At 38.3% G+C, this 24,842-nt stretch overlaps 1 protein-coding gene across 22 annotated transcripts in view; it reads right to left on the reverse strand.

Annotated features, from left to right (window-relative positions):
* The window catches only part of ADD1 (adducin 1), a 64,437-nt gene that overhangs the window by 27,190 nt on the left and 12,405 nt on the right, over nucleotides 1–24,842 (reverse strand). For all 22 annotated transcript variants that reach the window (XR_012660422.1, XR_012660420.1, XR_012660421.1 and 19 more), the window contains exons 2-5: nucleotides 6,640–6,852; nucleotides 5,181–5,343; nucleotides 3,929–4,080; nucleotides 663–743 (exon numbers count right to left, since the gene is read on the reverse strand). Coding sequence is in view for 19 of the 22 variants with exons in the window: in XM_075091989.1 (XP_074948090.1) it covers nucleotides 663–743; nucleotides 3,929–4,080; nucleotides 5,181–5,343; nucleotides 6,640–6,834 (591 nt within the window). In the remaining 3 variants the exon portion in view is untranslated. The remainder of the gene's footprint in view (nucleotides 1–662; nucleotides 744–3,928; nucleotides 4,081–5,180; nucleotides 5,344–6,639; nucleotides 6,853–24,842) is intronic.

A 24,842-nucleotide genomic window follows, 5' to 3' on the forward strand; every position in this document is an offset into this window, starting at 1 on the left:
AATGTTACTACTCTGCACATACTTACCTCACCTCTCTGCTGCCTTACCTTACAGTAGCCAGGAGGAAAGAACAGTGTGGAAGTTTCTATTTTATTTCAATGCAAGAGTCAACCACATTAACTCAAGTCACCTTCAGCAGCAGCATAGACTAGACTGAAGATAAATGCTTACAAAATGCTTCCCACTAGCTTAATTGAGGGAGTTGTGTGTTCAGTTGCAACCATTAAATCTCAAAAACATAATTTATCTACACCCTCAGCTACTTACATCATTAAAGGATGGCAACTAAATCAGGCATCTGACACAATGTCTTGAAATTGTAATTGGTTTGCATCATTTATGTCTGAAACACGTACTGTTGCCCTCAACAAGGCTGACTACATCCAGCAGCTTTCAAGGGCACAACATGATTAGCTATCCAAATGACCTGGCTCCCCTCTACAGCTAGATCAACTGGAGGACACCTGGTGGTGAACACGTGCAAAGAAACCTCTCTCAGAGATAACCTCAGCTGTACCAAACCCAACTACATTCAATAAAACTATTCTAAACATGTAACACAGAGTAAAATATTCTCTAGGACAGAACTGAAACAGTGACAGATATACCGAGCAGATTCAGCTATTCATATTCAAGAGCTGTGAAAAACAGTAATTGCTTACCAGACTAGATGCAGTGACTTCACTATAGAGAAGTCCAAAAGGTACAATGAGGAAGTGCTCCTGCTCAGAATTTACTCTGGCCTAAGGATGAACAAGAGTAGAAGTCATTAAGAATATTTTATTAGAGCATGCAAGAAGGCCCAAAACCATGGAAGTTACTTTCACTTCCTGAGCATGGAATGGGCAACTATGCCTATGACAAATGCATTATGACTGTCATGTATGCTACAACAGATGATCAACATACAGCACAGTTAATGAACTCATGTTGAACAAAACCAGATGCCAGAGTCCTTCAGAACGGTGGAAGGAATAAATCCTTAGATCCTGTCATAATGACAACTAGACTACTGTGGATAAAAGGAATGATACTGAGAGAAGTGGTGAAGAAAAAGTCACTTTTAAAAAAAATAGTAAGTTTATATTCCAACTGTATGTCTACCCTAGTAAAACAGAACGTATCAAATTGAAGTGTGTGAAAAAACGTAAGAATTTGGCCCACAGATCTAACACACCTTGATACTGAGAAGGGTTTCATCACAGATGCTGGTGCCCTGTGACGCACCTGTGAGCAGTACAGCACACTTGTAGGTTTTCCACAAAGTATCCCCACTTATGTTTCTGCTCTTTTGTCCAATTCACACGATCAGGAGTTTATAATACAAAAATAACTCTGACTTCAAACCACTCACATATTGGGATGCATCTGTTTAAAGTCTATGCAGTGAAAAGTACAGGACAGCTAGGTAGTTTAGGTGTCTCTCAATGAAGAATTAAATGCTTCAAATGTTTTATTAGACACATGAGACAACTCCCTATTTTGCTATTAGTCTACCCAGTTTTTGTGTTTGTTTCTTTTTGGTGTTTTGGGGTTTTTTCTTGCTTTTAACATTTTATTTATTTATTTATGAGTTTTCCATTTCCCTGAGATCCAGCTACTTCATGCTGCCTCATGTCTTCCACTACTTGCAACATTACATATATACTTTGCTTTGACACAGTTCTACCGCAGGGAGAAAAAGCTTCTAAAGTAAGTAGTTGATCAGTCATCCAAAAGCTTCTAGTACAAATTCAGCTTCCTTTACAGCCAGGTAGTAACATGCTATAGCATAAGAGACTTAAACTGCACCAGTCAAGTACAGGTTAACTTGAACTATGAGTCACCAGAACAGTTCTCCATTACAGAAGTGTAAATGATCTAGAATATCTTTTACTGATTTATGCAAGACAAAGAACAGGTATTATTCAAAATTACCCAAAAGCTTGGGGGCTTCTGAAAGCTCAAACATAAGATAAACAAGCAGCAAGACTCACAAACCACCTTACTTTAGGATTACATCCAATAAACAGCTCATGCCCTCAAAGCAAACCAAGACTTGGTGAATGATGTGTACCTTCTGTAAACCTCTAATCTCAAATTGTGCCTAACCCTGGAGACACCCAAGTTTACTCTACATTATTGTACTTGACATGAAAGCTCTTGATGCCCTGTAATTCTGCTTCTGCATCAGGACTACACCAGACTGAACAACTCCACACACAGCAGTTGTCAGTGACTGATAAGGGTCCAGAAAAGCAATGATACTCCACCAAATTCCTTGATACACCCAGACTGGCATGCTCTCATATCCTCACAGTTCCTTTCTCCTCTAACACACAGGCTTATGTCCCTCACAAAAGTCTGTTGCATCTTTTCTCTCACTTAAGTGCACTAGGAGCTTTTAACTTGAATGCAACCATCTAGTAATTATAGCATCCACTCACAAAAATACTGAAAACCTGAAGTCAAGCTCCAGCTCTGCGTGAAGTGGTAGGCATTCGCCACATTCCAGCGGAGTACCTTACTACCACACTATTACTTAATGTATGGGTATACAGAACAAAGACAAGACTATTTTATAAATATAACAACCTTGTTCTATATCTGCTTCTGAAGGTAAAGTATATTTATTAGTCATCTTCCAGAATCCTATTCACTGGGGAAGTTTGTAAGAGACGGGTGAACTATGACTTTGTGATTGCCAGCAACAAACCATTAACCAAGAGCTTTCCAGTACCACTTTGCCCTTCAAACCTGCCTAAAATACTTTCAGAATCTCATAATCCAAGTGCTTTGACAGGCTTCCACGTGAACTGCTATCACCATTATCTAATCTTCTTGTGCTCCCTGCCACCAAACAAAAGTATACTTGATGCATTCTACCCTAAACACATGCCCTTGCCTTAACCGCTTCCCTAGGCACGCACTCTTCATTACATTTACCTTTTTATCTAAACACTTCAACATTCCCAGGGCTGAACTTTACACTAGAAAGCCATCTCCAAACCTGCTTGCCTAGCAATCCTTTTACTAATGCCCCTTCTACAAAAATCAGTTCTCCTGTCATGAAAAAAAGCAGGGGGCAGCACAGAGTTGTTTACAAGAACCATGATGCTGGATATGTTCCCTTACTAAAGGAACCAAATGATCTAACAAACATTGCCTTGATCCCATTGTCTACCCATATCATTTATCTTCTTTGTTGGTTCACAAATAATATACCTTAATCTCAAAAAGAAGAAATAATAAAATTACTGCATCTCATTCAGACTGCAACAGGAAGATCTGAAAATATATGAAGGACAAACTCCACTATGTAGAAAAAAAACAATTCAGCTCTGTTAGGAAAACAATTGACTGGGTTGCACACCACAGCTGTGACTTACTCATGAGACTCATGGTGATCATTCTTCCAGCATATAAAACCTCCTTGATTTGACCTCCTTGTAATAATTTTTGTGGATGCCAGCAATTACTCAGTCACAAGGAAAGCTGTTGGCACACTGCATTAAGCTAAGTAGTTTGTGCATGTTCAGAAATACTATGGCTTCTTTCTCAGAAAAGGTTAGTACCTTGAATTAGAAAATTCAACTGAATGACTGAAGTATTTTAGTACTCAGCAAGAAAACTAAGACATGACCTTGCAAAATAATACAGACAATTATTCTGTACAATTATTATACATAAAATGAGTCTTTCAGGAATCTTAACTTCATCATAAAAACTTTCATGCACACTCTTTTAAGACTCCATTCAGGCTATGGTAGCTGACCTCCAAGCTGTTCCAGTTCTTATTCTTGAGAAGCAATGACAAATCTCTTCACTATTATACTGCTTTCAGTACCACTTTGCTCCTCTTCCACACAAAGAGAAAATGACAATTGGAGGAGGAAAGAAATTCTCTTGTATGTTAAAACAATTGGTTATCTGTTGATTCAATACTCACTGTTATATGATTGTAAATAAGCTGAGACCAGCCAAACAGATCTGCTAATCTGTAGAAAGCTGCCAATTTACATCGTAACAACTTCTCCCCCTTTTCATAAGCAATGGAATCTGATCCTCTCAGATCATTCACTGGTGTCACCATGCCAAGACCTGAAAAGGATAAGGGGTAAAAAAGCACAAGGAGGGTTGTGTTCCTCATCAGTTAAAACCTAACATGTACTGCTTTATAGTGGTTGTTCTTACTAGTTCATATCAACACATCAACCTAAGGAATGGATAGCAAACTTTAGTTACTATAATGTCATAATTTATATTACACAAATATAATGACAGTCTCGGACAAGGTCATTTATCTTCAGTAGCCTCAGCACTCATTTCCCTCCTTAATATTCATTAGTGCTAAAGTGACAGTGCATTCCTTAGCACAATATGTTTTTTCCTCTCAAACTAATGATTGCCTGTAAAATACAACTTCATTGTTAACATAAAAATGTAACTGTAAATATCCCCCTTTTCAAGATACATGATTTGGCATTTCTGAAAAAAGAGAATTATGTACCTAAAAAGATGCACACAAGTTCATTTAAGCACACAAGCTCGAGAGAAAAGGGTTATGGTAAATAATTACAAATACTGTAGTTCTGGTTAGAGTGCAATTAGAAATGTGTTTAAAAGTAACTGTGATAAAGCAGAACCAGACCGTTCTACAGTCTAAACCACAAATTTGCTTTGGAGCACAGGCAAGGATTTATATTATCTGAACACAAAACCTGCACATACATGCATTTGCACATTTGGTTTTTGTCTTTGTTTTGCCTGCTGATGTTTCTTGTCTATAGCTTCACTTCACAGAAGAAAGCTCCAAACAGTATTTCAATGGCAAAAATAATTAATTTCTGAAGACCTTCGCTGTTACTAGACTACTAATGAGCGTTTCATTTTCCTGCAGACAATCCATGTAGCAAACATTAGCAATATTTAAATATTTAAATTTTTTTACTCATGCTGACTTATGCTTACTTTTCAATTAAGATACCATACTTGAAATAGCTTTTGATATAAATTATACACACGAGTCGCATTGCATATCACTGTGGCATTAGAAACTAATTAATTCATTTTGTTTGCCATGCTCCTGTGAGCAGAACGGGATAGCATTTGAACTTCACAGCACTTTTCATTCACTCTGTTGTCACTTTAAGCCTTTCAAAAAAAAGTAATTCAACTACTATAAATTAAGGTGCACTCACTCATGTTCAATGCAGCCATTCCACCTTGTGGTGCTGCAGGGTAGACATTTGGTACATTGGTTGTCATGAAATCCGCAATCTGCTGTAATGCCAATAAACCTGTTGGGTTCTTCCCCTTCTTAAATTGTTCCTGAATCATAGATTCCAGTTCTTCACAGAAAGCCTAGCAAGAAGACATCGCACATTATAAAGCACATTTAAATGAACCTCAACCTTTCATACAGAGCTTCTTTTTAGCACTTAAGATGGAAACAACCTAAACCTCTTCCAAGAAACAGCTCAGGGCAGAATTACTGGGTGCATAATGTTACTTGAAAATGCTGCTCTCTGGAGCTCCGATGATACGAGTCACTTATTTTTTGTGAATTGCAATTCCAGCATTTTCTCTTCAAGTAACATCAATACTCATTGAACCTACTCACACGGATTTCTGGAAGAGGGAGCAGAATGTATATAGACTTCAACACAAAACATGAAAGGAAAAGCAATAGAACCAGAAAAGAGAAGGAAAGTTGTCAATGTGGCTCACAGGGAACCAAGAGCCAAGAAGGCATCCAGGAACACAAGAAGGAATAGCCACTGAATTTTTAAAATACATTTAAACAAGGGATTGTTTACTTTTTCCTGGTTGTTTTTTTCTTTTTATTTTGGTTTTGGGGTTTTTTTGTTTGTTTGTTTGTTTTAACGTTGAAAGGAAGAAAACTATTTTTTTACTGTTGCTGGTAGCTACTGCTTTTGACAATAACACTGGAATTTGTACTGAAAGAGAAGTATTCCAATTGTTAAGTGAATCTAAATAAAATGGGTGGAGTTCTTGTGGAAAACCTGTAAATATACCACTATATCCCTATTCTTAATGAAATCATGTCATGAAATGCTTTGTATCTATCATAGTTTTGTAACTATCCATCAATTATTACAAAAGGAATAAGTGTTATGAGAGAATTTTTGTCTTCTGCACCTTCTCCCCGAGGGAAGGACCTTTAATATTACATTTCAATCATTCATAGTTTATTATTGTGCCCTTTCAGAAAGAGATACATAAAATATTTGGTATGTCAGAATCATGCAGGAAAAACTAAGCACAGGACAGACCTGCCTTGTATAAGCTACTCTTAGAAGAGTTACTTGATCTAAATGTTTAAACAAATACTAAATATATAAACAAGTGAAAAAATGTCTGACTAGGACTAGATGGACTATACAAAAAAGTATTGATGATTACACAGAGCATTCTGAAAGCAAGAGTGAGGAGCTGCTTCACGAGTAGACAGTAAAAATTCAACCAGATAACATGAGGGAAAATTAGGCTAAAATTAGGATACTTTAGAAGAAAGGCCAACCAGAAAAAAAGATCAAAATGATCCAAGATAACAGAGAATTCTCCAATTCCATAGGGATATTAAAAAGAGAGATAATAAATTTATCACTTTAAAGATGAAGCATTTTCATTCCTTACTGGGCTTTGAAGAATCATGGAGACTCTCTTCTTCTGTTCCATCATGTTAAAATCCTGGCGAAGGTCAGGCGCCATATTCCTCTCTCTCAAATAATCTGGATTATTTTCATCAACTCGATCAAAATACCTCTCTTTATGAGGGGCTGTTGTTGGAGGTGGTGAAGTCACCACCCCCACACCAGAATCACCATTCATAGCACAGTTTTAAGGAACCTTGAAGAGGAGGCAAAGTTGATAAATAAATAAATCAAGCAAGGAAATAATTAAGATCTTCGTATGTGTTTCTTGTTTCAGAGTTAACAGTTCAAATCCATCTAAAATTAGCATGGCTTCCCAAGAACAGAAACTATGTTTATGCAATTGGATAGCAATACTTTAGAGGCGAAAAAAAAGATTTTAAAATACAAGATTAGAAAAGTAGGCTAGCATATATGCAAAGTCAAATATGCTACATATATACAGGCAACAAAACTAACCCAAGAGTTCCCATTTAAACTACCTCCAGTTCTTTAAGCTCTCTACACAGCTTGATTTTCAGAAGCATGCAAGTCTTTCAAACCTTCTCACAGACAATGACAGAGAAGTTCAAGTCATGTGAAGTCTCAACTCATTGGTTTTGTTTTGGGTTTTTACACTCAAAAAGTTAAAGCAGACATAATGAAAATAATATTGCATAAATCAGAATTTAAGTCATCACAGAAAGTAGGATATTACGCATGTTAACTAATATGAAGACTCATCCCCACCAAAACATGCTCAGATTGCAAATACATTTCTGGATACAAACTCAGAAATACTGACTCTAGAACCTGAGGCATGCATTTCACAACTATATTTATTCTAGGTTCATTGAACAACATGCACGTTACCACATTAGCATGTGGTTTTTGGAATCTGGAAAGCACATACACACAACCCCCACCCACTGGCCAGGGTTCATTTCAGTTTCACGTGTTGTAATCAGCAATTGCACGTATCTGCTAGAAAGGCTGAAAACTCAGCTGGTATTGCTCATACACACATCCTTCTTTTACTCACAAGAATCCCTTTCTGTAACATTATCCCAGTTTTCCAGGCACAATATTATACCTTCATTCCAAAATCCTTTTCAGAAGATTTTCTTGAAGCCTTCCACTGCCAAGCAACCAGTTCAATAAAGCCACCCCTGCAACACCTTGCAACCCAAACCTGATTCCTGATCATTTGACATATCAAATTAAAATTAAGCTTTTTCAGAAAGATTTTCTTTGCATATCGTACATGACTAAACAAAATGTCACTAACAAACTGGACTTCTCTGAACTGTAATAAAAATATTTAACTCTGAATGACTTGCTCATTCAGCAAACTGCAATTATTTATGTTATACACAAAATACACAAGCTTGAAATCCCTTGCCATCGTGACATTTAGCAACTTTACTAAGAAATTGAGCTGAGAAAAGCCAGTAGATCTTTCCCTGGAGCTGGAAGAATAGATAAAGAGAATGAAGTAGCAGAATCTAGTTCCCTGTCCCAGTAAGGCAAAACAGACTAATTTCAAAGATATCAATTTAGATTTGGGGTTCACACCGTAAGGAGAACTCTGATGTAAACAGTCAATTTCATTATGCGTCTTCAGTTTTGCAAGGATTAGTACCACTAAAATCCTCTGATACTATCAAGTCATTGCAATTCTTTTTGCTATGTATTAGGAAAGACTGCATGCATCTTTATTTAAGTAATGATTAATCTTCTTCGTTATAACTAGTAAATTTTGAAATACGTCTCTTACTATTTCTAGATTTTTCTTAGTGACTCATCTTAAACTGTACCTGTTTGTGGATTTTAATCTGATTAGGAATTCACCTTCCTATTTATTCACTAAAATCACCTCAGATGTGGATGCACACAGAGTTTACAGAAATTATTTTGAAATGCAATTATATTAAAATTGCAGTGAAGAACATCATCTGCTTCAAGACTTCAGAATTAGCAGACCTCATCCTCTTTAATTCTTACATTAGAAAACAAGTTTCAAAACTCAACTGGTTTCTTATTTCAGAATGAACAAATCACCAAACTGAGAAAGCTGAGCACAATGAGCAAATGAAAGTATTTTCCTTGACTCTGCAGAAGAGAATACTACTATCAAAATCTATGTTAGCACTTAAGACACTCAAGTTTTAGATGCTCAGTGATTTCCACCCACTGAGTTGCTAAATAAGCACACACAGACACCTCTGCACCGTTCAAAGCATTTCATTTTAAGCCAATCGGTTTAGACTTTAAAAGTCCGTCAGCTTTTTTTTTTTTTCTTTAAAGTAAGCACATACACAGCTCTTTATTATCATTACTTCTTTGTATTACCTTTCCTCCACCCAGGAAGAAATACAGGGTACAGCGAGAAGAAATAATGCTTTTATCCACATGGAAAACCTTTTAAGGTATTAGAAAGTTTTAAGCAAGCGAAGTTATAGCAAAGGAGCCACCCCTCTCCTTTGGCAGCTTCAGATCCCTAACTCACACTCTCCAAGTTCTCTTCCTCATCACAACCTCCAACCTGCACCATCTGCCATTTCATACCCCAAAAGCACTTTCGACGGCCCACCACCACTTCCCACAACCCCTCTCCTGAGCTCTGTTAGCTATCCTAATGCCTCTACATCCAGACTTTTGTTGAAAAATGACAGTTTGCAGATCCAAACACGTGGCTCGCTCTCTTAAAATAATAGCTCACTTGGCCCAATCTAAGTCCGAACTTCACCACCCTCTGCTTAGCCCAAGGAATTTAGACCTGAGAAAATTAAGACTGCCTTCACACACACAACTCTTCAGTACAGGCAGATCCTTTCCGATGGAGTGTATTACAGCCCCCAAGTAAGATAAGCTGTAATGTCAAAGGACTTTTTGCCATGATAAGTGTTTTTATGCAACAGCCTGTTATAACACAACTATGTCAGAAAAAGCCACACCCTTAACTGAAAAAGCCGTAGCTGGAAAACCGAAGTGCATAAAAGAGCCCTTCCCTCCAAAGCAGCTATTTTCAAATTAAAGAGCAGCCAGAGGGAACAGCATCTATTACTGGGGGGAGGACACGGACAGGATATCATAAAATCCAAATCACACTTTATAGTTACGGAAGCAATTAGATCCATTCTTCCAATATGTACGTACGTATAAACACAATTTCAATAAACCACAGGATCAAATGGGATCCACCAAGCCAAGTCGCAGCATATCACAGGGCACATGTATGCGTATGCTAGTGTTATAAACAGGTTGTTCACTAAATATCTTTTTTCTGTCAGGAAACCAGCTTTGTAAAATTTAGAGTTCATTTACAGATACTAAGCATTGTTTACAAAAATATTCTGAAATTAGTATTAATATTTCAGGTTACTTTTATCTTTCAAAGTCCCCTTCCTCCCCATCCTTTTCTAACGAAAGAGAGTTTCGTCACAGGATTCACCTAAGAGGAAGTGGTGTTACAGAGTTTAGTTTAAACAACAAAAAAAGAGCCATAAAATTGTTCACATTAATATCCAGAAAGAAAAAAAATCTCCATTTATGAACAGCTTACTTCCCTCAGGACTCAATCTGGAGTTAGATGATACACATATAGTTAAATAAATTTAAACAGGTAAGACAGTGAAAAATACCCAAAAAGAATCTACAGTAACTTTAAAAAAAACTTAAATCTAAAAAATTATAAAAAATAATCATAAAAACAACATTGAATTTAGGCTGGGATCACACTGTAGTTAATAAATGTATTTAAAACCTTAATATTAAATTCATTTCAACCTGGAAGTTGGCACAGATCTGGTAGTTTATAAGTCCAGTGTCTCTCACCTGAATCATCATAATGAATATTATGGGAACCTTGAGAAGACTTAAAAGGTCTCAACATGTACAGTAGCAGGGACCAGCTAACTACATTTCTTGGAGGAAATGAATTTTTGCAATCTCTTCAACGTTGGTTTTATTTTGTAATGACTTGTAATTGGTTATTTTTTTGCTCCTGCACACCCAGAGGAAATAGTTTTTACTCAGGCTGCAGTCGACAGGATTTGACCTAACCTAAAAGCTTGCTGGCACCAAAGGACTCAGCACACCACTTCCCACCACTGCAGCTTTAAGTCTGCTGAGGACAGTTCAGAATAAAATACACTGAGAAGTAGGAAGGAGGTTGTGACAAGATGACAAGGGAACTTAGAAGGCTTCTAAAAAATTCAAAACACACTGCCAACTATAAGACAGCACGTGCAAAAGAATCCCTACAGTTCTGTTGGTTTGGGGTTTTTTGTTTGGGGTTTTTGTTGGTTGGTTGGTTGGCTTTCGTTTGTTTGTTTTTAATTTAGGAGAGTTATCTGATCAAAACCTTATGAAATCAAGTCATTTGAGATATAAAAAAAAAAAAAAAAAAAAAAAAACAAACAAAACCCTGCCCTTTTCCTGGTAGCTTTCAATTTCTCTGTACAAAATAGTATGTGAGCAAAACATCTGTGTGGGACCTCGTGTCAAATTTGCAAAGTAAATGAGCAACAAGCTTCTCAACTGTCGATACAATCCCAGTCACTAGCACAAAGACTGAGGGTACCCATTTCCAGAATGCGTAGCTCCTGAGACCTATTTTGACAATGTTATAGTAATTTGCTTTGTATCCATTTTTTTTCTGACAGTTCTCTCAACAGGTTATATCCTCGGACACCATAACTGTGCTAAGCCTAACAGAGGTGAAAACTGATTTGACAAGAAGTTACTGGGGAAGGAACAAGGGGGTAGCAAAACAAATTAAAACAAAATAACTTGTTGTCTTTACTGTTGTGCAATCAGCAGTCTTTGAGGAGTAAAAGTTACCTAAAAGGCTCATGTAAGTGCCAAGTCAGGCAGTGTGCTGGCAGAGGGAGGGAAGGGAGCTCTGTTTTGGATGCAAACAGAAAAGGAGAGGGAAAGAATAGAGAATAGATATAGTAGTTTTATGGCCTGGGAAAGGGAGCCAGGAGGACTGTAGAAAGCTGCAGAGCTGAAATTACTGCACAGGGAAGTCATGAGGCGAGAGGAGGGAGGAAGAGGAGGGGAAAGGGCCGAGCAGCACGGGGGTGGTGGAGCACTGTGGGCAGCAAGAAACCCAGGAGTTAACAGCCTCTGTGAACAGACTGAGTTTGTGTGAGAACTGAGTTAGTGGGGACATGGCAAGAAAGCAGAACATCCATCTACAGAAAATAAGGTTTATCACTTGGTATCTGCAAAAACCTGTTTATAAACAAGTTGCACTGTGACCACTCCACACAATATTCTGGTATTTTCTGTATTTTTTCCAATTTTCCTTTACTTTAGAATAATATTTGCCAAACTTGCTCCTTAAAAACTTCATATAACTTTATAATACAGAAATTATTTACAACTTGCACTTCAATTTCCATCATTTTCAGTGAGAACATTTTGGCACCAATGACAATGGATTTGTTCTTGCCATTTCAAATATTTCCTACGGATCTTTTAAAAGGAAAAGCTGGCACTATCTTAGGAAGTCCAAGAACAAAGACAGTAAATCATGACTGTACTACTTACTAGACAACATACTTAACATCATGAACAATTATATTCTTTTTTAGCAAATGTTCCTAGCTCACACATCTTCAAAATTTCCTCTGTTCTTTGTTTTCAAACAGGAAGAGACTATTTCACGAACAAGAACAGTTATTTATCTTGTACTGAATGCAGGCACCATCATCTTGCCTATTAACAGAGATGCTGCAAGTCAAATACCAGACTCTAAAAATTCAGAGAAATCAAACAAAAAGTTTAGCTGACCAAAAGTATTTGATATTATATCTGTAATATCATGCCTTAGTATCCAAGATGGTAGTTCAAAGAACAAAGTCATGTTAGAGAACAAGAAAAAAAAATTAGACCAAGTCACAAAAACTTCCTTGAAAGGTATTTGTCAGCAATTATTTCCTATTTTCACCTTCCCAAAACACTGAAATCAGAAGCCTAGCACAGTGGGCTGTGAGTGATCATGAGGTTACATTACAGAACTGGCAAAAACTCATTTGGGCAAACTTGAGACCTGAAACCACACAAAACAAGACTGTTTATATCCGTTTTTAAGACATAGTATTGTCTACTGAAGGTCATCAACATTTCTTATCATATTATTTCCAATACCTATATTAAAAAAAAACCTTTTTAAATGGTTAAGAACAAATAATAACCTGCTTCAAAATAGACCTAGAATTCCAACTATTTATGAAGGACAAGAATCTATGTAACAACTATCAAAACAGCAGTTGCTGTAGGCCTCTTACCAAAAAAGGCAACCCTCTAAAACCACCACACCACCTTCCCCACCCCAAAAAAAAAATCCACCAAAAAAACACAGCTTGGAAAGTATGTATCTGTAGAAAGAAAACTTCATAAAGTACTTTTGGTAACTTGCTAATTATCAGGTTTTCTAGGCTGCTGTGATAAGGGAACATTTAAGAACCACAGGTAAAGCACAGCAGTAACTACATCAGGTTGTAAAACAAGGTAATTGTCTAGCTTCAGCAAAATCAAATGAAGCAGCTGATTAGGAAAAGCCAGCATGGACTTACCAAAGGTAAATCATGCCAGACTCACCTGATCACCTTCCACAACAAAACAGCATTTTCTGTCAACATGGGGAGAGCAGTGGGTATTGTTTACCTGGTCTTCAGCAAAGCATTTGATACTGCTTCCCTCAGCCTTCTCCTGGACAAACTGGCAAGATACGGACTGGATGGGTGGTCTGAGATTGGCAAGAGACTGGCTCACGGGTCATATGCAGGGAGCGGTGATCAATGATTTTTACTCAGGCTGGCAGCCTGTCACAAGCAGGGTTCCCCCAGGGATCAGTACTGGGCCTCACACTGTTCAACATCTCCCTAAATGATCTGGGCAATGGGATTGAGGGCACCATCACCAACGTTGCCGATGACGCCAAACTGGGTGGCGAGGTGGACGCATCAGAAGAGAAAAACCATCTTACAAAGACCTGGACAGGCTGGAAGAGAGAGCATGCAAGAACTGTACAGAGCTATACAGAGAGAAGCGCAAGATCCTGCGCCATGGACGACGCAATCAAAGAACCCAGAGCAGGCTGGGATCTGCGTGGCTGGGGAGCAGCCTTGCTGACAGGGAGCTGGGGTCCTGGTGGACAACAAGCTGAACAGGAGTCAGCCATGCACCGCTGCAGCTACCAAGGCAAATCACTTCCTGGGCTGCATCTACAGGGGCGTTACTGGCAGACAGAGATGTGATCATCCCAACCTACTCGGTGCTTGTCAGGCCACACCCGGAGTACTGTGTCCAGTTCTGGTCTCTACAATTCAAGAGAGATGGGCAAACTGGAGTGGGTCCAAAGGAGGGCCATGAAGGTGATGGAGAAGCTGTCCCACAAGGAGAGACTGAAGGAGTTAGGTCTTTTCTCCCTGGAAAAGAGCAGCTTTCCAGTACTTAAAGGGTGGCTACAAAAAAGGACAGAGGTTCTCTCTTCAAAGGAACCACATGGAGAGGACAAGTGGCAACAGGTACAAGCTGCACCAGGATAGGATTCATCCAGATATAAAAAAAATTTTTTTACACTGAGAACAATCAATCTCTGGAACGATCTCCCCAGGGACATGGTGGAGTCCCTGTCAATTGGAGGTTTTCAAGACACACCTGGGCAGAGTGCTAGAAAATCTTTTCTAGGCTCCCTTTCCCACAACACATTGGACCGGATGATCTTTCAAGATTCCTTCCAGCCTGGGCTGTTTTATGTTCTATGATTCTATGCAGCATAAGCCCACCTAAAACTTAAGCCAGAATTCAGCTGGGCAGATTAATCTGGAATATTGTTCAGATACAGCTGCCTAAATTCTGCAGCAGTTCCAATATAGATGGCTCAGAATACGTAATTCAGTCCTTGCAAGCAGAAGAGGGGAGAAGCCAGCATTAAAACTACACTAGAAGCCAAGATACAGAAAGGTAGCTTCCCTCCTTTTAATAAACAATTTAAAAGACCAAGAGTATCAAACTTTTAGGCCCAGTAATCATTCACCTCCCCTCCCTGACCTGGAAAAGCGTTGCATCCCAGAGATCAGACTCCACAGGAAGCTGGGAATGACGCACAAGGAGGAACAGGGCAGCACACTGCATTATTCCTCTCTCAGTGACTGGCACTGGGCACGCTGGAAGGTATGGTTGCAGACTACACTCACCACTGGTACCATTTTCATGTTAAACCCTCTAACACATTTTATTAATTTATATTAGAAAGATCAAATTCCCAACAAACAGCTCATTCGAAGCTAACAAAAAATGGGAAGATATCCCAATCTAAAAATGGGACTAGGAATAAGATTAAAAAGGGCATGACTCTTGAAACTGTTAACTCATATCTCCTGTTGAGCAGGTCCCTGGTTTCTTCCCAGCCTTAGCCTTTTAACTTCCCTTTGCCTCTTTGGATCATTTCCTTCTTTGATTTTCCTGCTAAGCCATTTACACGACAAACCGAACAGTCATTTCTAGCCTCCAAGAATTTGCTAAAGACTAACAGTTTCAAACCAACTTATCAACATGAAAATTACCTTGCTTTCACTTCTTTGACTCAGTAACTTAACTACTTGTTCCTTTCACTTCTCATACAGCATTTCTGTAAATGTTCGGCGCATAACTTCATAAAACGTTAAGGACAGGGACAGCAGAAATCATAAGATGTCACACTGTTCATATAACAGAAACTCTCTACTTAAGTATCTTAAACCACAGACACCTTAAGATTTTCTTCTGAAACTTTGAGAGCTTCACAAATGCATCAGAAAACTTGCAAAGAGATTAGAAAACAGGAATTTCACCAGTGACTTTTCCATTTCTCCAGGCAAAATGTGTAAGTATGAATTCTGCAAACTATCATACATTTTTCCACTGCCTCTTACCAGAGGAGCACAAATGGTCAGCAATGGTAATGGCAGTGGAGATACTTTTCCTTTCCACTACTTTGGTGGCTATTAGCCCTGAAAACTCTTTGAAGTCCAGTGAAAAACACAGGCTTCAGTCTTATGCTTCAGAGCAGTATTGTGATTTTCAGATAAAATTATTTTACGAAGTTGCTCCAACATTAAGGCTGAAACTGAATTCGCTGCACTTTGAACCGGGACTTAAAGAGCCACCAAAATGAGTCTTTGTAATTACACTGCCAAATAAAAACCTGCCAAATACCACAGAACTTGATTTGTCTGCACTTTTATTTCAGAAACCTGAACTCCAGTTCAAAGAAGCTTCCCAAGTAAAAACCAGATAAATATGTAATTAATAGTGTAATATCATAAAAGTCAATTTAACACATCTAATGTAAAGGAGTACAAATGGAGACAAAATGGAACCAGAATTACTCAGTGCTGAAAAAGATAAGATTAGAGCTGAATTCAGAAGCTGTCATAGATCACTATGTAGAAATTGCAAAGATTATGCTGTGGCCAGGTGGTCTACTGTAAGCATAGAATAAATCAAGGAATATCAAGTGCAAAATTATCTTCCCTAATTTTGAAAAAAATCCGCTACTAGAAAATTATTTCTGGTTCCCATGTACACACTTCAGAAAAAGACATGAAATATCAGAGTTCAAGAAAGAGCGAAAAAAATGATCCAGAGGTTCTAAGACTAACTTGTAGGGCCTAGTAGTTTGATATATTTGTTTAACCAGAAAGGTTAACTAGTCATAGAGGCGAAGGGGGCCTTTCAGTCCTGCTAACAAAAGTATGGAGAGATTTAACACTTAGGAGTTAATATCAGACACATTTGGCCTTGAATAGAGATGGAAGTTTCCTAACCATATACACACATACTGAGTCAGCAACTCTGCTTTGAAAAAATCTTTATAGAACAAGTTTAAATCCAACTGCCAGAATACCTTCTACTATATGTCTGCACTGACAACAGAGTCCCATCTGCTTCTGAGATCTATGAACCTGCCCTTCCTTCTTAGGCTTTGGGAAAAATAAATTCCCACATGTACAATATGCTCATGTTATTTGCAGCTTCCAAAGCACTTCTAGTATTCTAGCACTTTTTTTTTTTAAAAAAAAAAAAGCACCTTCCTCTGCTGGTAGGTTGGTTACAGCTGGAGACTGAATGACAGAAGGCACAAGGAGTCAAGAGACAGTACCAAAAATCCTCCTTAATCCTCCTCCTGCACTCAGGTCAAACTGATCAGATTTGCAATTAGGACAAATCTTCCCTCACATCAGGTAGGATATCTCTTCCTGTTTTTTAATGATCTTCTGCAGCATGTGTGAAGTGCAAATCTTCTGTTCACATCATTCAGCCATGCCGTACCTGAGAAATTTCAGTGACACAAACTACACAAGTTCCCAAATACCTTAACTTGTCTCTCTGGCTTCTCCAATGCGTTCAGCAGTTTAGTCCACTGAAACTGAATTGCTTAGGTTTATGTTTTTTAAAGTTAAGTTTCACAGCCTGTAGAATAAAAATGGTTGCACTAGAGAGGTGATCCCTCTCTGCCTTATTGACAAAACTAAAATTGGTTCAACAGAAAACATTGGTGACAAGCATTTTTTCCAGCCTGCTTTATTGTTACATGAAATTTCATCACTGATGTCAGAGACTCAGCTAGACACGCCACTCAGTACTACACAAGAACGAGTCAAGTCACTACTTTTTTTTCATCTTCTAATTATGCAGAAAGCATCTGAGGCCAAGCCAATGTAAAATTCAAATATTTTTCCACTATTAATATTCATGGATGGTGGAGGCAGTACCAGAAAGCAAAGGTACATTTACACTTATTTTTGCCATCAGGGTCATGGGACTATACAAATACAGAGGGTTAACCCAAATACTGCTTATTTTTAGGTTTCTATGAACCCACATGCACTTCCCAAGTCTCACACCAACATGCCAATAAGCCAGTGCCCTCAAATTTTTGAGCACAGGTCAAATCAGATCACCAGCTTTCCAAGGGCAGGGCCCCAACTTTATCCAACAAGTATTTAGAAAGCTTGAGACACACTGATCAGCATGCCTGACCCAAAACTGAACAGTGGCCTTAAACTAAAGTTATAAAAGCTGCTAGACTTAATTCCAACACCGGATTTGTGGAACACAAATGCACACAGCAGTTTCCCCAAAGAAAGAGCCAAAACTGACAGAAGCAAAATTAGATTAATTTGCCAATGTAACAAATCAGATAAGAAAATTTCCCTAATTTTCATATGCACACATTTGAAATCAGATTTTCCTAGGAAACATCATACTCAAAGTCTTGAAAGCCCCCAAGTTCCTTAGCAATACTCCACATGGTCCCCCGGAAGGAAAGCCATCTGCTTACATAGAGGTAGCACGCACCCAAGTGGCACTTACCACTGCTTCACAGAATAGCAAGTCAGGGAGATACACTGTGGTTGCACCAGTGGTTTCAGACAGAAATGAGAACTAGGTCAGGACCTACAATTGAGGACAAGGTTTAACCACTGTCCATTGTAAACTTGGGGATGCTTCTGACGCAGCAGGTCAAGAGGAAAAGTACACACGGCACAGGCTTTTCCCCACAGCAGTGGAGAGGCTGTAGCACTGCATGAGAACTGAGGAGTTCAGAAGGCAGAAGACTCCAGCGCTCATTTGAATGCAGGACACAGTACAAGTTGCAAGTTGTCTAAGGGAAAGTCACACACATGCTCTAGATGCAAAGACAAGAGGAGAGAGCAGCTTTCTTCTTCCCTCAGGATTTTCTCTTGACCTCAAGGTTCAGCAGAATTAACAAGGCCTCCCCACAATGCAATATGACCACAGTAGCATTGGTTCACTTTTCCTGTAAGGTTTTACACATAATATTTTCTGCGGTACTACCTATCCAGTGCTACCCTTTTTTAAATAAAGGAGAGCATACATTCCAAAATTAGACATTAATATCTACCTTCATTAAAATGTTTGTTAGGGGTTTCAAAAAGATTATACCATATCAGTGTCTGGGAAAAAAAACAAACAAGCAAAAAGACCCCAGCCACATACCCAATGCTATCACAGATATTAAAAAACCCAACCCAAAAGCTTATGTTTAAAATTTAAATTATCTTTAATGCTCACCACTGTTGAAACCACTCAGAACCTATGCTTTCAAAAAGTATTATCAATAAAAAAGCTCCTACAAATGACAGAATACATTAAAACTGATTTTTAACAGTAACAAACACTTCCCTGATACTTCTAAAAATACAAGAAATTTCAGTAACTAAGTATTCACATCTAAAGTATCAGCGTCATGATGCATAAAGGATCAACTGAAATGCAGTAGTGCATCGGCAAAGTGGCCCCATTTTGGCCAGGATCCAGTTACTTTCATGTAGACTGAACAGCGAGAAATGAGATTTCTGAAATGAGCTGGCAACGGACAGAACAATGTCATTTAACCCTTTGAACTACTCTGCAAAAATATCTTCCAGCACAGCTGGATGACATTTTGTAACTGCCCTAGACTTGCTAAAGCTATGATTTCACTCTATGCAAGCATGAGAGCCATTTTATGGGTTTGGTTCAGATTTCTTTTTTTTTTTTTTTTAAAGTTAATTCAGGTTAAATGCCAAAAACATCTCCCATCCTAGAATGAATAATCTGGTGACTTACTTGTTTGGGTACTACCCCTAGAACAGAAGACTTCCCAGGATAAACCCTTAAACTGATCAGATACAGAAAACCCAAAGATCAGATCATTTTAGTTTTAAATATAATTGCACCGGCAATGTTAGAGCAAATTTAAATGCAATGTACTCCAAGGGTTCAAGTCAGCCATAGGAATTATGAGAGACTAAAGGACAACTCTACACTTTACATTCTGAGTATACAAACCCTACAGATCAGCAACAGAGAGGGTGGCATGCCTACAATCCCTCCAAATTGTCTATGGACATGCATGAACAAAGACACCAAGGCACTGCTTCTCAATCTCACCTCTAGTATGGAAGAGACCATAACTAAAGAAAAAAATCTTCCATTTACTATTACTGTTCATTAAAAGGCTGAAACTGGAATATTTAAAGATGGGAGGAGGAAAATATTCTGTGGTGTTTTTAACCGCAAGACACGTATATATGGAGACTAGACATATTGGAGGAGTTACTGTTTTTAATCAAGGAAGTCTACTAAGAAACTGAAATTCTAAAAATCAAGCGGATTAATCAGATTCTGCTTTACAGTTTATTCTGATTGTGTAAACAGAGCTTAGGGATTTATAAAAGCATTCTGCAGGAAGGACTGCAAAATTGCAATACTGTAGTTCAACTTCTTCGTTCACCAGAAATTATTAAACCTTAATAACAGCTCTTACATATCCTGATTTGGAGACAAGACATTCTTGTTGAAGCAAGGACAAACTGGAAGTGCATAAGCATATCAGTTTTGCTTTCCAGGCTGAAATAGAGTATTAGTATGTTCCTTACATATTACAATAAGGAACAGTGTCACTAATGTTAGACTGTACTAAATTATATCTATTTTTCTTATGTGAAGACATCCCATTCATTAACTCTTCTTGTGTTGTTCTGAGTTCCTGCTCTGAGGTACATGGCCAAAAAAAAAAAAAAAAAAAGAAAAACCCCACTATCTTACCTATCCATCAACAGTGATTATTAGTTTCAGATAACTTGACATACAGCCCCCCTTTTTAAGACCTTATACTTCCTTATGCAATTTTTATCTGAATCACAGGTACACTAAAACTCTTTTTTTACACAATATCCCATTTTTGTTGATGGATTTATTAGGCAATGGTATCAAACATATTAAATGTGTTCTGGCAGCATTTGTTGCTACTCAAAATTATGTAATAAACCCCCAAAATAACATTCAAGAGCTCATGAATTCAGAATACATTAATTTCTTTATGCTTTTCCGTAAATGTTAAGTAAGTTACAAGCAACGATCGCACCTGCTCCAAAAGATTATGAAATCACAAAAAGAAGGATGAAGAGGCTAAGTTGCAGAGTGTGCAACCAACTGGCAACAGAGCCAGAAGCTGAACTTACCTAGTGAACTAGACTAAGGTTTCTTGGTGAATTAATGATTAATATACCTATAACTCCAGAGATCCTACAGCAAATGCCCCACAAGAAAAAAATCCTGCATTATTATGAGACTGGGTGGTTGAGATTTTTGAGATGGAACTAACCTGAATATTCATGACTAGATGCATAAATTCAGCCAGAAAATAACTGGCAGAGAGTCCAAGTAACTCAGAAATTGCTACAGTGATTGCAGAGCATGCAGGCATTATGCTGGAACCAGCAAGTTTGATATGCAAGCAGCACAAATGTTGTTAATGGGTGCGTTACCAGCTTGAGCTAGAGGAGAGTGAATCAAAATACATAAATGAGGTAGAGGCTAATATGACAACTGGAGACTTTAAGTAGGCTTGAATCAGGCAGATGAAGGCAGTAGAGATGAACTTTTCATTAGTTTCTCATTCATGTTCATCTGAGGCTTTTCTAGGTGGCACCCCCCAGTTCTTTTACAGCACTTCCCAGTTTTAATGGGGATGGAAATCCGGACAAATTATGAGACCTATTTAGTGTCCTGACACAGTAGAATTGGACAGAGTTTTTAAAAGCGTGTATGCAGGAGGAAACAAATATTTTTGGAGAATGCAAGCCTAAGTATTAATTTTGACATAAACCTTCCATTTGAGATTTTATACTGCACTTGCACAGGACAGCAGCTTTGAAATGTGAGCCTCGCATATATACTGTTATCCTATTTCCAAATCAGATAGCTAAGACCCAGGCTTACTCAAATTAAAAAAAAAAAATTCTTTTACATGGTGGTTAATCAGGCATTTGTAAGTCCTTCAGGTAGACGAAAAATTTTAGGAAGACAAAGTGGTCACACCATCCTTTACCCACCCTACACTGAAAATTTCTGGACAGCGTTTAAAATGCACATCCTATATACAGGATATCAATGCTATCTTCACAGAAGTCTTGGAAGTGACAGTAAGACAAAGTTCATCCCATCACACAGTTTCCAAATCCAAGAGCAATCTTTTCCATGTCTCAGAGTGCTCTTGACAACTTTAATCTACAGATTAAAGACACAAACTATGGATAGAAGTCTTCCTGGAACTCATTTTCCTGTATTAGATTGTTGTTCCGTATCAGGAAATGGTTTGTCAAGAAACCCCTACGAACTCTGTTTTAGAAGCAACTAATTTCTGTTTGTCTTTTTCCTAGGGGAGTGTGAATGCACTCCCCACCCCAAAATTATGTAGTCATGTTTCCTACTTCTAGGTGAACCTCAAGGGTCAAGCACACCCACACTGCAACAGATGGAACACCACAAGAAAACCATCTTCCTGATCACACTGCCTACCTTGCCAGGCAAGTATTGCACAACTGAATATGGCTGCATAAATCAACATTATGCAAACCCAGAGCTTACCTTCCAGCAGAAGAAGAGTGAAGTGTCCACCTGACAGTGGCAAAAGCTGTTATTTACTTTGCTCTACAGGGTTTCAGAATTACATTTGGGGAAAATACAGTAGTCCAGTTTCCCCAGTCACTGTAAATCATGCAAACACAATGTTTAATGGCCATTTTAGCAAAAGTTCCTTTCAGAATCACAAACACAATTGCCAACAGCAGCCTGGACTTCAATATTTTGGGAATCATGGCTACTCTCACACTTTCTGCTAGGCGTATTTCTTAACTAGGACCATTCTAGTCTGCAGACAATTACTTTATTCAACTGAAAATTCAACAGAATAAAGGAGAACACACAAAACAGATGGACATGCACAAACCATGGCATAAAGATTCTGGTTGCATTACAGGAGGACAAGGGCTAACCCAAGCCTGATACTCGCTCAATTACTAGAATGGCTGTAGAGCCTCGCACACCACAATCTACAGTTACAGAACAAAACAACTTATGCTCTGCTCTGCTGTTACAAAGTAGGCCCATCATAAAGGCTGCCTTCACTAAAGGAGCCAAACTGGCTGCATTTCCTTTATGGGTCTGGTTCTGGCCATCCAGTCTGAGACCCTAGGAGATGGGCACCAGCTCTCCCTCCCGCTCTTCCACACATCCAGCTTTGAGAGAACAAGCCCAAGCACACAAGTCCTCTCTCAAGGTTCAGCCCCACAGAGGAGCACACCTGCCCTGAACAGCCAGAGTATCCAAAGGTCCAAAAGATTTTGCATGGTTATAACATTTGACAAAATAAGCTAAAACCATTATTAAAACCAGAAGAACAAAACTGAAATAATGCTTTTGGCTGCACTTACTGAATTCAAGTCCCAATGTAAAACATGAAAGGCTCCTGTTCTACACATTCCCATGCTTTCAGATTAAACTGAATGCTATCCATGCACAAAGACTAACATCTTTAGGCAAGGATTATTTTAGTTGACAAACATTTGAAGATTAACAGTAAAAAACCCCAATATTTCTATACATGTGTCTTATTTTTGGTTGCCTAAAACAACTCCACTGACTGTCGTGTTGTCTTTATTATTGGTTTTTACTTGGATCCCCATCCGAGCAACTCCTCTTCTACTCCTGGACAAAATGTCCTCCCTTTCTCACCATTACCACTACCAATAGCTAGAAAACTTGTAAAAACCCAGTACACCTGCTTAGGTTTGCCTAGTACTAACCAGAGTCCTTTATCCACTGTGTTCTAAAAATTACACCTAGCCAGCATTGGGTTTATAATTCCAGAAACAGAAATTTAAGTTAAAATAATCAAGGATGCATAGTTGTGTCAAATCAGCTGGGAGACAGACAGGATCCTGAATAAGCCACACAGCACTGTCAAAGTACTTCTATTCCTGACTGAAACTGTAAAATGAACTCTTTCTAGAAACCCTACTGCCACTATTTTATTGCTGAAATACATATGTACAGTTCTCTCAAGCTCATTGAAAGGCTACTGGCATCAGAAATTGCTAAACATGGTGACATGCACGCAGTATTCAAAGCCAGGATTCTAAACCCAGCTTTTACAGTGATTTCCCACGCAGCATGCAGTCGGATACATGCCAGCAGCTTCTGCCCATGTGAAGTCCAATTCATCTCAACAAAACCTTGGAAGTTGGTAAGCAGCCCTCCAAGGAGATGGGCAAAACAACTGTGTGAAATGAAAACAATAATCACTTGCATCTACTCTTTAAGTCTTTGTTTCCATATTTTGTTTCAGGAGCACTGTATTATTTTCAAACTCTTCCTTGACAGTTATTCCCACATGGTGCCTGCTACATTGTTGAGCCTACACAACTGTTTGTGTGGCCATGCTGTGAGCTGGAACACAGACTAGGGTAGGTAAGTTGTAAATAACCCCCCCCACCCAAACCTGTTCAACAGAAGCTCCTGCCCCTAAGGGATTTCAATAGGATCCAACATGGCCACATACTTAAGAGCATATTTGGCCACAAGCAACTCCCACTTTGTTGGGAGTTGTTCAGTAACAAAGCATCCACTGAAGCTTATGAAATCCAACCAAAAACCTACAAAAAATGTATTCTATAGGGCCACATGATAATTTACTATGCTGTTTTTAACATTAAAAGGTTACCTTTCTATGTATACCCACACACTAATATATTCTATCATGTCTCTCCCAGGAGTCCCCACACAAGATATATGCAGTCTATACAGGCCATTCAACTTCAGCTACCCTGGAGCCAGAAATTCAGCACTTCAGATTTTTTTTTTTTTTTAAAACTAAAACAAGTCTGACAAATCTAATGCTCAAATATTAAGCATGATGCTTATTTAGTCAACTGCCCTGATTTTGAAGGGAAGATATTCTGTAGAATTCTCTTTTGCATACAAAGAGTTTCTGCAGCTGCCAGAGTAAAAACCATTTGGGGTTTTACAAGCAAATGCCAAAACTTTGTCTAAAAGGGAAAAATTGCCAAACTCAGTCAAATTAGTGGTTTAACTCTTCAAATATCCTGATTAACCATGGCCAGTGTGTAGTTTTAAGAACACAATAACTCACATTCATTTGCAGTGATTTATTGATTTATACTTTACACCATGAAAAACAATTACATACATTTCAACATTCCTTGTATAACTGATATAGAATGTGCAATCTTACTTTGCACTGTGCTAAATTCTTGACCTTAACAATAACTCATAGCAGTGAGTCCCATGAGCTAATAAAGAATGTGACTTTTTAAAGTTTTAAACATATTATGTGCA

This window comes from Phalacrocorax aristotelis, chromosome 4, assembly GCF_949628215.1.
Source record: "Phalacrocorax aristotelis chromosome 4, bGulAri2.1, whole genome shotgun sequence".
NCBI lineage: Eukaryota > Metazoa > Chordata > Aves > Suliformes > Phalacrocoracidae > Phalacrocorax > Phalacrocorax aristotelis.